Genomic DNA, 13,995 nt, shown 5'->3' on the forward strand with positions numbered 1-13,995 from the left:
CTATTTAAATTCTAATAGCGTTTCAGCAAGACAAACGACTAAAAATCGAACCGTTGCCGTCCCGAACTCACGTCGATGAAAACGAATTAGATAGATATACGATATACATGACTTAAAATACCCATAACCTCCTCACAGGGGTATCTATGCAAATTTGATTTTTTAGCAAACACTTACACGGAGTCTCTGCGTCAAAGAGATGGCAATTCTGGCCGTTTAAGACGAGTGAGCTGGTTTTCAAAAGACATATTTTGACATAATATCGCATTTCAGAACATTTATCGTTTATTTCCCACTAGCCATTATGTCGATCGAATGCCGATTTCTGACCGACGAGAGGCAATCATCGTAACGAAAAATTATTAAACATAACATAACTTATACTTGGTACCGTGAGTTTCGCTTAATGTTATCACATCATTGGTACCTATAACTTATAATTCGTTTTGATTATATTAACTGGTCAATGAAACATTTTTATTTTTATACAATAAATTATATGTATACCTACTTAAAATTTAATTTAAATTACATGAAAAACACAAGTAATAAAAAAATATGTTTAAAATAAGAAAAAGTTACTATATACATTTTAAATAGGACTTGAATGTCTTCTAATTTGATTTCTATATTAGTCTGAAACTAAAACCTAAATACATGGTATGTTAATATGTTATGCAAATTTTATTCTCAATCTTCCACGTTTTGCTTATGATATTTTAAAATTGTATTTAAATATGTAGGCAGGGAACTTTTAGAGTTGATGAGGATATTTTTAGAAAACATTTTACCAATTTCAAAACATATATCTTTATTTTTTTTATTGATAAATCTTTCAGTTTTCAGGACAAAAAATATTGAACTCGAATAAACACACGGAACGACTTGATATGTCATTAATATCTCATTAACGATGCGACGTACAACGATAACCTATACCTACTGATTTGTTCTAAAATTAAATTGATTTTATAATTTAAATCAGTTTAAAAGTCATGAAATCGATAAAAAAAATGCTTACAATAAGTGATTCAATTATTCGGTATTTCGTGATTCTAAGGTCAGTTTTATATTTTAGTAACATAAAATTAAAATTTTGTTTCGGGATTTTTTTTATTTATTTATTTCAATAACGATTAATTCTATAAACGTGTGAACTCACTTTATTTTTTATAAAATAAATCTACCTCATAGTGCATATACCTATGAACTTGTTTTATGTTTATAATAGGTAACTGTCCTACCTATTTGCCCACATAACACTATAGGTTATGAATGTTATGATTAATAACATGCGGGAAGACTTTTTTGTTGTTTATTTTTTTCGTTTACAATACTGTAGTATTCATAAAACATTATACCCTTACTCCTTAGAAGGGTTACAAAAATAATATAATATGTGAAATATTTGTAAAATGTACCAAATTGATGAATTAAACACGGTGAGTTATATAATGCTATATGTAAGAGCAACAGCATATTTTTAGTATTAATGGTTAGATCACAGAATAGATGAAACTATTCTGTGATCAGATCGTCTCCTTTCCGCGTCCTACAGAATTTTTGTAATTTATTGTGTAAGCACATATTTTTATTGTATCATTTGCATCTGTAATAATTAAATTGTCAAATAAGTAGTGAATAATATTATAAAACTAGGGAATTCACTTTGCTGTATTATAAAAGTTTCAGACTTTCAAGACCTATGTAACTCGTCATAATAAAAATATGTTCATTATATTTTAGTTATTATACAAAGCCAAACATTTAATCATACAAAATTCGAAAAAAGAAATGTAAGAAGTCAAGTATCTATGCATACCTATCACAAAAAATACAAATATTATATCACAAATATTTTGAAGATAAATGCATACCTACCTATTAAAAATCAATATTAATATTTAGTGAAAATTTTTCTAGTTATTAGGTTTTAAATTTTTAAAAAGAGCTGGTTTTACGAAAAAAATCCAATTATTCCCTTGACACATGGTGACAAATTAGATAAAAAACAAACAAACGAGATTTAAAAAATGTATAAAATTATAGCTGGTTTAACGTATTGGATTTTTTGATACAATATACCAGATACCTACAGAATTCATACAATGTATGAAATTGGACTATTTTAATAATTAAATACCTACAGGCCATAACTCATTGTCCATTATATATTTTCATTTAAATTAAATGATGTTATTTAAAATTATCTATTTTTCATAAGACTTACCATATGAAATACAAATCTTGTAGAGTTGAACATTTTGTATAAAAAATTATTGATTAAAATTATTATTTCTATGTGATTATTTATAAGAAAGCAGACCACCAATTGGTCGGTATGACTGTAAAGAATATGATAGGTAAATCAAGAAGAGATGTTCATACACATGACATGTTGTTATTTATTTAGATTATGGAATAAGGTACAAAAAACATAATTAATAGTTCACTTTTATAAAATGACTCAAATTAATTTATCTAAGCTAAAAACATGTCAAAGTGCATAAAATAAATACATTAATCAGTTATTTATTTAATAAATACTGGACTATGATTACATAATCATAAAGAATATAATTATAAATTTGTGTAGCTTCTTATTTTTACTGAAAACATCAAACAATTATAAATGTTAGTTAAAAACGATATAATTGATATAAGTAAATGCTTAATTTAAGAGGTTCGGTGAAATAGTGGTGGACTATAAACTGTTATAAAAATATATATTTTTTTTTAATAAACAACTTTATCAATTTATTTACAGGTTATACATTGAATAAATTTGAGAGAAGATGGATAATAATTAGACAGTGATGAGAAACCTCACAATAAAGTTACTCGTAAAGTCGTACATGAATAAAATACTAATACCTATATATGTTATAAAATACTGAGAGATCTCTTGAACAGTCTTAGATATTGAGCGCTTGCTTGGATTGTCTGGAAGTAATTTGTAGTTGGGAAATCAACTACAAAATTAACTATCAATTACTATCCTTTCAATAACCTTGCATTTTTGAGTGAAGTCTTCGGTAAAAAACGGCTGCAGTCTCTTTAATAATGAAAACTTTGCCTTTGTGTAAATAAAGGTTGGTAACATGCCGTTTCATGTTGGCGACCTTACGGAGATAAATATAAATGGATTGAAAGCTTGAACCTATATTTTCCTAAGATTTGAAGCTTTTGCAGTTTTGCAATTCTCCAGAAAGCTATGCCGCAAGACCAGATTTGTTGAAAAACAGTTTTGTTTAAACGTAACGATTTGAGATAGGTACTCATCTTAGACTTAGTGATGAGTGGTCTTGACTCTTGATAGATGTAGACAAGTATTAAATTGCTTCCTTTTGCTTTTGAAATGAAGTCTAGGGAGTCAGCAATAAAATCAACAATTCTATGGAGTTGGTTAAAAATAACCTAGCATGTTTTTGGAAAAAACTAAATTAGAATTCAAGTGTGGCTTTTGTTTTTTTTTTCGTAATATTGATCTTTGAAAAATAGTTTTTCAAGAACATTTTCAAGTACCTACTGGAAAAAGTCCTATTGGACTGTATGACTAAATATGATGTTTATATATAAATTATAAATCATTATTATTAAGAATAAAGAACATTGGTTTAGTATTAAACTAAAAAAAAATAATTTTAAATAATATAGTAAATTAATAGTTGGTACCATCTAATGTAGTTTATTAATTATCATTAATTATTATTTAAATTAGGTTCATATATATTTCATTCAAATGTAAAACTAGTAAGTTAAGTAAGAAAAAAAATTAAGCAACTTTTAATATATTATATAACAGGAGTGGCCAAACTTACTTTGGTCACGATCTATTAAAAATATACTTCACCTTTGAGGATCAACTTCCATAAAACATTTTTTTTCTATTCAATAACTATAATTATTAAGAAATATATTTGCATAAAGTGTACAATTTAGAGGTTCCCAATCTTTTTGGTACTAAAGACCATTTGGAGAACTTTCAATACGTTACGGACCACCTCAATTGTATTCTTTATTTTTCTTATATAGGTGTAAGAAACAATTTTTTTCGCACATTTTAGAATTTAGATTATAAATAAATAAAAAATAATGTTCCTTATAGCAGGCTTTTAATAATGTTTATAATTGATCATTTTTTATTAAAGTTTAAAATAATTAACAATTTAACGCAAATTACTATTCTAAAAAAATATACATCTGCCGATATAATCATATCTTAATGTACAAACAAGATAAAATTATCGATTGAAATAATAACATAAATTTCAATGTATAATATAAATTTATAAATACACGACGTACTAGACAATGTTCAGTATTTGTGTTGTCTCAAAAGGAAAATCAAATATTTAAAATATTTTTAAATTATATAAATATGGCTCGCGGAACACCTCACAATGTCTCGTGGACCACCAGTGGTTCGCGGACCATAGGTTGGGAACCAATGGTGTATATAAACATTCAACAAGTAGGTATTATAAACAAATTACTAAAAATAAAGTAATAATTTCTAAAATCTTATTACTTAAGTCTAATTTTCTTAATTTTCATATACGTGAGTACGTGACCCTAAAAATGAATTGTAATATGATCGACTTAGAAATTGTCCGCGATTGACTGTTTGGCCGCCCCTGATGTATGAGATACAGCAATACAGAAATTGGTGATATAATAGTCAGATATACTATGATATAATAACATATTATATTGTAGAATGATAAGACTATAACTAAAAAAATAACTTATATTTAATAATTTAAATATAAATTTAAAAATATTTGCAAATATGTTTAAATAGGATTATGAGGTATAGACAAAGAAATAAAACAATATTGGCAATATAAAATAAAATTTAATATCAATATATATATATATTTTTTTTGGTAATTTTAATAAAAATAATAATACGTATAAACTTTAAAAATATATAGTTTTAACAGTCTAAATATATCAGAAAATAACTTAGGCTATTTAATTTAACCTAATTTCATTAGGGTAATGTTTTTTAATCGTATTATATAAATGTTATAAAAATAATGAACATATTAGGTAATTAAACATTTTAAATTGTGTATAAATATAATAAATAAAATAATAATTATAATTTGACTATGGTATAAGTAAATATAATCAAAATAATGCATAAATATTTGTAATGAGATTGTCTTCTTATATTATAAATGGATAACAAGATTACATGCGTACATCAATGGGAGGTCACATAAGCCAAAATATTAATAATTATATAATAAATCATAAACAAATGTATAGTCAATTTATACACATATATTAAAATTTAATGAAAACATAAATTCACCTAAAAATCATAACAAATTTGTAAAAACGTTTTACAAAATAGTTTTGGTTCAATTTCCTTAAAAAAAATATTGGGCGACAAAAAAAATTATAGCTTTAATAAATAAAAAAAAAATCACCAACATTACTTGAAGTTTTGATCATATCAATTTATAAAAATATAAAATATACATATATTTTAATTTTCAATAAAAATTTGAAATAATTTAATGTGGCTATTAATTTAGAGACAATACATACTGATATGGGTAGTATAGATTTTATGTCAGTTAAGTTAAAGAATATTAAGATTACAAAGTCACACAAAAATATCAAATATATAATTTTACATATTAGGATTCATATTAAAATAAATATAACAAAATCTAAATTATATGCTTGTATGATTGGACCTATATAAAATGGCAAACCCTTAACAAGTTATTGAATTTGTTTATGTGCATTTAATATTTAATATTATCACAAATATGTAAATTAATCAGCTCATAGAGATATGTTATAATGTAGAACATTTTAAATTTCTATAAAAATGACTTAATCTGTAAATTTTCAAGACCTTTTAAATTAATTTTATAATCTAAAAAACACCCAGTTATATTAATATTTTGATTATCATTCATACATTAATTAATTGACAATATGTTTCGTTTAAGATATTCCAAGATTTAAATATTTGGTGATAAATTAATGAGTATAATGACACTTTATTTTTTATATTGAATGTTACGTTATAAATACTTTGTGTAAATTAATTTTTGTTCTTGGATTAAATAGGTAATATATAATTATTAAAGATGATATGTACTCTAGAATTATTTAATAATTAACTAAAATTATATGCCCAAACTTTCCAATTGTTAAAGAAAAATTGAAATAATATTGATTTTTTAACAAATATTTATGGATTGATCATAAATTATAGTAGATAATTTAACATATAGACTATATTAATGTATTTAATATTTATATAATTTCGTATAATTTCAACATAAAAGCCCCAAGTTATATAAGAACTACAATTGAAAGCTTTGATTGATCTAAGATATGTAAATGTTAAGAGCCAGTAATTGCTCAATTATTGCATAACTTAAAATATGTGACAAGTTAAGCATTGTGTGATCATAATTAAGCACCCTATAAATATTTAATTTACCATATTTTGTCTACCAAATCGTCGTTCTTGCTCAGCACGTTTTCTAGTCATTGACAAAGCAGCAGTTTTCAAAAAATCTACTGTTTTGTATGGGTATGCACCATCAATTATAGAATAATCATGCATTACCAAAGTGAATTGACTGCCTACATTGCATGGTTTTTTCTTAGTGGTTGCTTTTGTAGTTGTTCGATTACCTACTGTATATTGTTTGTCACAAGATTCAAATTCTAGATCTAAATATTGGATATCATTGAAACGACTTGCTTCAGCTAGATATCGTGAGTTTGATGAAATCTTATTGATTTGATATGAGGATACCTAAAAAATATAAATAAAATTTTAATATTAAAAAATAAATTGGAATAATAAGTTATAAATTATTTGAGCTTTGTGTATTTATCTCGTCATGAGAACAAAAATTGACCATTGATGCTAATTTTGGCAGGTATTTACTTATTATAAAATTAAAAATTAAATGCTACAATTCCCAATACTCCATTAGTGATTAAGCCTAAAAGAAAAATAAATTTGAAAAAAAAAATAATACCCAGTTAAAAATTATTGGTATAAAAAAATTAAAGATTTATTGATCACCAGTTGAGTAACTCAGTTGGAGAATCCTTAATTGTAAAACAAAAATCTCAATATATTTGCAACAGTCAGTTTTTGTTCTAAAATTAATTAGCAATTTCAAAACTACAATAAGAAATTAAGGGTTAAATTTAGTTTGTATGTTATAGCCATTTAAGGTTTTTAATATACACTAAAATGTTGTACAAGGGCAAAACACATTTTTACATTGTTTATTTATCCGAGCTTTCAGTAAGTCTGCTGGTTCTAGATATTATATGAGTATCTATGTAAAGTTCAATTGACTATAATTTCCAAACTAAGTTTAATAAAAATTTAATAATTTATGATCATGGTTTTAAACTAAAATTATTCAGTCAGTTACAAAAATGAAAAAAAGAGTTTTTCTAAAATTGTTTTTTTATTTTAAATTAGGTACCTTATTTTACTACCTATAAAATATTAAAAAATCAACTAGCATTTTAGCATTTAATTATATTAGGAAATATAAATATTACTTTGTCTGAAGCTAGTCGATCATCAGATGCTGAATGCCGCCTATGGATTCGAGGTTCAAAACTTGTAGGAACAACATTGGGTCCTATACGAGATTTCTGACGGCTCAAACTACCCATTGGTGGTGGACATAATCTTAAAGTACTAGTCGTATCTAAAAAATAATGCATGTTAATAATTATATAAATATAATATATAAATAAAATATGCATATATTTACCAAAAGAGGAATCTTGGTTTTTTTTAATTTGAGTAGGTTTTAGCCTTCGGTTTACAATAGGTGGATTAGCTAATGGAGTCAATGGCGAGAGTTCAGCAGAAGTATCAGAAAACTTTCTGCCAGGCTTTAATTGACGATTAACAGCAGGAGGGGTTTGTTCTAATGAAGCAGAACTTACATTGGCAGTTGCAGAAGGAGAATTTATAAAACTTGGAGATTCTGATTCTACAGTTTTACCTTCTTCAACTTTTGGTCCACAGTCTTCCACAAAATCATAAGTGAAAATATTACCAGAAACTTGACCTGGGGCTGCATTTGTATAACAATGTCTACGATGTGTCCTGGGCTGTGCTTGAGGTGGTGTCATTTGATGGGACCTTGGAAAGTCATAAGTTTCATCTCCTGTTATAGGTTCAACTAGTTTATCGGTTTTTGTTGAAGTTTCTATTAGGTGAGATGGTTTTGGTGGCCTTGGTGGTGCTGTTAAACACCCCTCTGGTAATATTTTGGTAAACCTTCTATTGGCTGCTACTGGCAAGTCTGGCGAGTTTTGAGATAAACGAGGGAACGTTTGCCAATTGACAGATGGCCGACTCAAAGTACTACCATTTATTGATTCATCATCAGTAAACACTGATTCTGAACCAGGACTTGGTGGAGGTGATTCTGAAAGACGCGGCGGAGGTCTTATACGCCGAGGTAAATCATAAGACTCTTCAATAGTTGAACGAGGAAGAATTGGAAGTAATGGCTTTCCAGATATACATTCACTTATAGGAATGTAATGGCTAGAAGATGTGCTCGTTGGTGAATCGGGAGATGAATGTTCTTCATCATGTTCTTCAACACTCAGAGGAAATGGTCTACATATATTATTAACAGATGGACATTCAAAATCTAAAATAAAATAAAGTTAAATGTGAGTAATTAAAAACATCTAATATCAATTAAATACTTACCAGCATTTTCATCAACTGTGAATGGTTTAAGGCCACAAACGTGACATACAAAATCAACCCATTTATTCATATCTTCTTCTGATTCTGCTGCCAAATAATATGTTCTTTTTGGTGTTTTTATATCAAACATGTAATGATATTTTGATTTGCGATCTTCAAATTTTAATCCCGCATCAACCTAATAAACCAAAAAAAGTATTTATTTTTATTAAGTTCACTAATTTTTGACTAGTGTATTTAAAGTAAATACTAAATATCAATTAAATCTATGGATCATTTAAAGCAAATAATAAGTAATACATCTTACTTGTTCACATTGATCTAAATCTATCCGACCCTTCATTTTTCTGCGACTTTTATCTGTATAATAAGCCAGGAAATATTGACCAGGTAATTCACCAGAATGGCGTAACACAAACCATCTTCTGCGCCATTTCTAAAGTTTAAAATTTTTTATAATAAATCTTGTTAAAGTAAAAATATTATAAACAAGTAAAAGATATAAAATAAATAAATATTATCCATTACTAAAAAGTAATAACCATTAGGTCATATTATGGTACTTATAATATTATTATACTTATAATATGTATTTACATTAATCATATAACACAGCATAAAATATATAAAAATATAAGTTCTTATAGAACTTTTAATGTATTAAATTCATTACTAAACATATTTATTACTATCAAATGATTGATAATATTTAAGTTTTTTCCAACATTATTGAAATGTAAAAAATAGAAAAATGATATTTACTTTTTTTTCAAATTTTTAAACTGTATAATTTTTAATCAATAAGTACTGTTTAATAATAATGATTTAATAAATTGCCCGAACAAAAATATTTTTATACCTAATTTAAGTTTTTAAGATTCCAGATATCTATTTCTTTAGTGTACCTATTAGTAATGTTTTCCAGCTTCAGCAAGAAATATGCAGATATTCATTAAAGAATTAATTGACTTAATTGTATTAAGTAAAAAATGTATTAGAACATTAAAAACATAAAACAGACTTAGTTCTGACTTTAGTTAAAGAAAAAAATCTTTAGAACCAATTATTGGTGTATGCGAATCTATTGTTCGACGTGAGAAAAAACATCACAAACAAAAACAACAAGCGAACAAGGAACAATTCATTTTATGGTAAATATAGGAATACTAATAAAAATAAAAGTAAATAATTGAACTTACCAATTTAACACTGACTGCTTTCAGGACTCTCTTTGCAGGGGGTGATTTTGTCAACCATCCTTCGTGTACAATTTCCAGATTTTCAGAAGACATGGTCAATCGAGACCGTTGACGTTCAGTCCCATTTGTTATTTAAACATAACTACATGTTTTGATTGACACAATAACATGTCACAATTTTAACGCAAAGAACGCAAATTCTGAAACGAAAAAAAATAAAATAAAAAAAACATTTCTTGGAAATTTCTGACGATATCAATATTGGTGTTGGTCACAATGTAAAATTACAGTGCAGTCTGATCAGCTGACTGTAGATAACGAGTAAAGTTTGGCGACATTGTGACAATGATAACCATCACCGTTACAGTTGATAGCATGATCTTAAAAAACAGACTAGGTACTACTACAATTACTGTGCACTGTGCAGAACTGTCTAGTTAGTTGTCCGTGTTCGTTAGAAGCAAACATCCGCATCACAACCCTTAGAAAAGAGATTAAAGAAGACCTTATTTTCCAGACAAACGTGGAGGCTGTTATAACTGTTAAATAAACAATTTTGAGTACCCTATAATGTGTAACGTATAGTAACCCTGCGATTGTGTATGTGTGTAACCAATTACCATCGCACGCCGAATACTTATAGATTTTAATACAAATCTAACCATGTGCCGTATGATATGTATGTTAGTCACTGGATATCTTTGCTTCGTTTAACGTGTTTTTTGTGTGATTATTGTTATTATGTAAATCGAGTTTGTTACGAATTTCTTGTACGGCTATTGTTATATATTATTTATTTGTACTTTTTTGCGATTTTTCATTATTATTGTGTGTATATTGCTTTTCTGAAATGTCGATCCGACCAGATATTAATTCTCAAACCAAGAAAACCATTTATAACGTGTACAATTTTTTTAAAACGTTGGCCAACAAAAAGGAACAGCCAGAAGTGGCAAATTTTTTCCGAAAATGTCAAGAGAGGACGGCAGAGGCTTGTGCGGTGAGTCTGTCTACTGTACAGAAAATTTGTAAAGAAAGTAAAATTATATCTTTTGATGTTAAAGAAAAATTAGGTGTCGGAAGTTCTAAGGGCATTAAATTTCGATCACCTAGAAAACATTATAGTCGTGACAAACCTATTACTAAACTTGACGATTTCGAAAGTGAAGAGGTCAGAAGGTTGGTCCACAGCTTTTATGATAAGGGAGAATTTCCAACAAGTGCAAAAATATTAGAAGCATTGCGAGAAAAAAATAATTATGAAGGGTCGAAATCATCAGTGAAAATCATTTTGAAAAAACTTCATTTTAAATTCAAAAGGTGTAATGACGGTCGTAAATATCTAATGGAACGGTCGGACATAGTAGCTGCGCGCTTAAAATTTCTTCGTAAAATGAACAAGCTTCGAACAAATGACGATACTCGGCCAATAATTTATCTAGACGAGATCTGGGTTAACCAAAACCATACTCGGGGACTTATTTGGCAAAACCAGGAAAATATAGAGGGTTCAAAAGTATCTACAGGGAAAGGCAATCGCCTTATTGTTTGTCACGCTGGGTCTCCTTCCTTTGGTTTTATCAAAAATGCAAAATTAATTGTCCGCTGTAACTCTGGCAGTACCAAAGGTAATCATTCACAGATGAATGCTACAATTTTTGAAAAGTGGTATTTAAAGATGTTAAAGAACTTGGAAGAGCCCAGTATTATTATTATGGACAACGCGCCATATCATTCATCATTACTAGAAGATTACCCGAAATCAAATAGTAAGAAGACGGATGTTCAGCAATGGTTGCGTGAAAAAAATATAGACTTTTCTCCTGTAGAAACTCTTGATGAGTTACGGGCGAAAGTCAAACTTGCGATGCCGCGTGAAAAAATTTACAAGTTAGATCAATTGACACACCAAATGGGACATGAAGTGGTAAGGCTTCCACCTTACCACTGTCAGTATAATCCCATAGAATTAATTTGGGCACAATTAAATGGGCGATTGGCTGAAGAAAATTCTACAATTAAAATTGATGATATCGAGGCACTTGTAAATAAAGAAATTGACTCAGTAACTGCTGATGACTGGGCCAAATATGGAGAACGTTGCGCAAAACTTCAAGAGGAGGATTTTCATAGAGCAGTACTGAGGGACGAAGTATTATTAGAGCCAATAACTTCATCTATTTATCCAGACGACAACAGTTCGAGCGACGATGATGACGACGAAGACGATGAGTAGATTTTTATGATTATTATTAAAATTCGAAAAAAATTGTAAATATTTTGAATGTTACTATTATTATTTTAAGTTTGATTATGTGATAATAAATTAATAATGAATGTGTAATACAGAACTTCAGAAGTATAAAAGTTATGTCTTTATAGTAAAGGCCCGTTTCATAGATGCACGTATACGGTACGGGGTGGTACGAGTACGGAGTAGCTGTGAAACGGGTCTATATCATGCATGTAAACGTGTTTGAAGTTATTTTGCGCGGGAAAGTATTTTTCGTAGCCCCCAACAAACACAGCCAACTGGAGCGCGACGGTCACACTTCTAGTTTCGGTGTCCGAACTTTAATCCTAACTACTAAATTCTTAGTATTTAACGAATCTGCGTTAAACGTAAGTAGAAAAACGGTTACATATAAAATTCTTCATGGGCGTAGGTAGGAATTAATTTTGGAAGGGGTTTTGGTCTCTATATTATACATTAAGTTTAATTCACTATGTTTATTTTAAAATTGCTTTATCTTTAATTTCGGGAGGTGTTTGAACATCCAAACCCCCCTACGCACATGAAATGCAGTATCTAGTAACAAGGATTAATATATAAATTTGTGCTAGTAACAATGCATCTGACGTTGCAGCTTGCAGGGAAAACGTACATTAAGATCGTCGCACCGTATTCTAATCTCTATAGACCATGAGATTATAAACTAGGTAACAATAGTTAGAAGTATAAACTCAATCGACTTATATGGTCATGTCGAGTAGACTTATAGCCAGTAGCCACCGTCGTATCATCATTTTTTTTTTTTAAGGTATTCGCTCTTAATTTATACCTAAACGTACATCGTGATTAAAATAAGTAAGTTTATCTTAAATCATGATTTAGGCTTTATATACCTATTATGTTATTGTGCTAAATATGTTTTGCAAGTTGTCAGGTATTAATAAAATTATGAGCACTGTTTGAATTGGGAAAAATTAGAAATGAGATGCAATACCAGAAAACTAAAACTAAAAGGGATGCTTGTTATTTGTTAATTTTTTTATAGAATTAGGTATTATAGTCAATACTATAAATAAATCCATACGTGTTTCATATTGTAAATTGTTAATTAATAATAGACTTTCTTATTTCAGATAATTTAACATAAGGTACTTCATTATTTATAGATTCCTATTGAAGTATTGAATATTGGTTATATCATTCAATTTTGCCTTACATAAAAACTTGGTTTCTACTTTCTATCCTATAGGTATAAGCTGAATATGGTATGGCCATGTGGATTTATTTAAAATGATCAAAACAAATCACTTGTAATATCAAACAGCTACCTGTATATACATTTTACATACATTTTACATACATTATAATATATCTATACATTAATTTATACATTTACTTAGGTACCAGCAATGCTCTATAGTCTAGTATTGTTGTTTAAAATTGTTACCGGTACTTAAAAAATTGATAAATCGATTTGTTTTATTTATGTAATTGCAATTGTTTTAAGTCGATTAAAAGAAAAAAACAAGATCACCGCTGGTTGTACACAATTTCATTTTATTAAGTCACTGTATTTTAACTTTGATCATTTTCTTCTGATATTAAACCATAAAAACATTTAAAAAACTATATTACAATAAGTTAACGTTAAGAATATATTTTTTTCAAAACTATTGAATATTGTAGGTACCTAATACATTAAAAACGTCTGTATTTCTTGTCTCTTAAGATAAATAATTATTTAATTGGTATTTAATAAATATTTTATTGTAAAATTCTAATATTATCGTATTGTGTAATTTTCCTCGCCACCTTTAAAT

The 13,995-nt window shown here is 27.7% G+C and overlaps 2 protein-coding genes across 2 annotated transcripts; one reads left to right on the plus strand and one right to left on the minus strand.

Annotated features, from left to right (window-relative positions):
• Positions 1 to 4,838: 4,838 nt before the first annotated feature.
• Positions 4,839 to 10,183, minus strand: LOC114130775 (protein daughter of sevenless). The gene is made up of 6 exons (XM_027995831.2): positions 9,943 to 10,183; positions 9,051 to 9,179; positions 8,744 to 8,921; positions 7,785 to 8,681; positions 7,567 to 7,718; positions 4,839 to 6,796 (listed from the first exon to the last, which is right to left on the minus strand). Exons 1-6 carry the CDS (start codon positions 10,033 to 10,035, stop codon positions 6,467 to 6,469), a joined length of 1,779 nt encoding a protein of 592 aa, XP_027851632.1. The 5' UTR covers positions 10,036 to 10,183; the 3' UTR covers positions 4,839 to 6,466.
• Positions 10,184 to 10,294: 111 nt separating this feature from the next.
• On the plus strand, positions 10,295 to 12,309 carry LOC114130763 (uncharacterized). Its single transcript, XM_050200690.1, has 2 exons — positions 10,295 to 10,942; positions 11,007 to 12,309. Exons 1-2 carry the CDS (start codon positions 10,912 to 10,914, stop codon positions 12,176 to 12,178), a joined length of 1,203 nt encoding a protein of 400 aa, XP_050056647.1. The 5' UTR covers positions 10,295 to 10,911; the 3' UTR covers positions 12,179 to 12,309.
• The last annotated feature ends 1,686 nt before the right edge of the window (positions 12,310 to 13,995 follow it).

Source organism: Aphis gossypii, chromosome 2, assembly GCF_020184175.1.
Source record: "Aphis gossypii isolate Hap1 chromosome 2, ASM2018417v2, whole genome shotgun sequence".
In the NCBI taxonomy this organism is placed as follows: domain Eukaryota; kingdom Metazoa; phylum Arthropoda; class Insecta; order Hemiptera; family Aphididae; genus Aphis; species Aphis gossypii.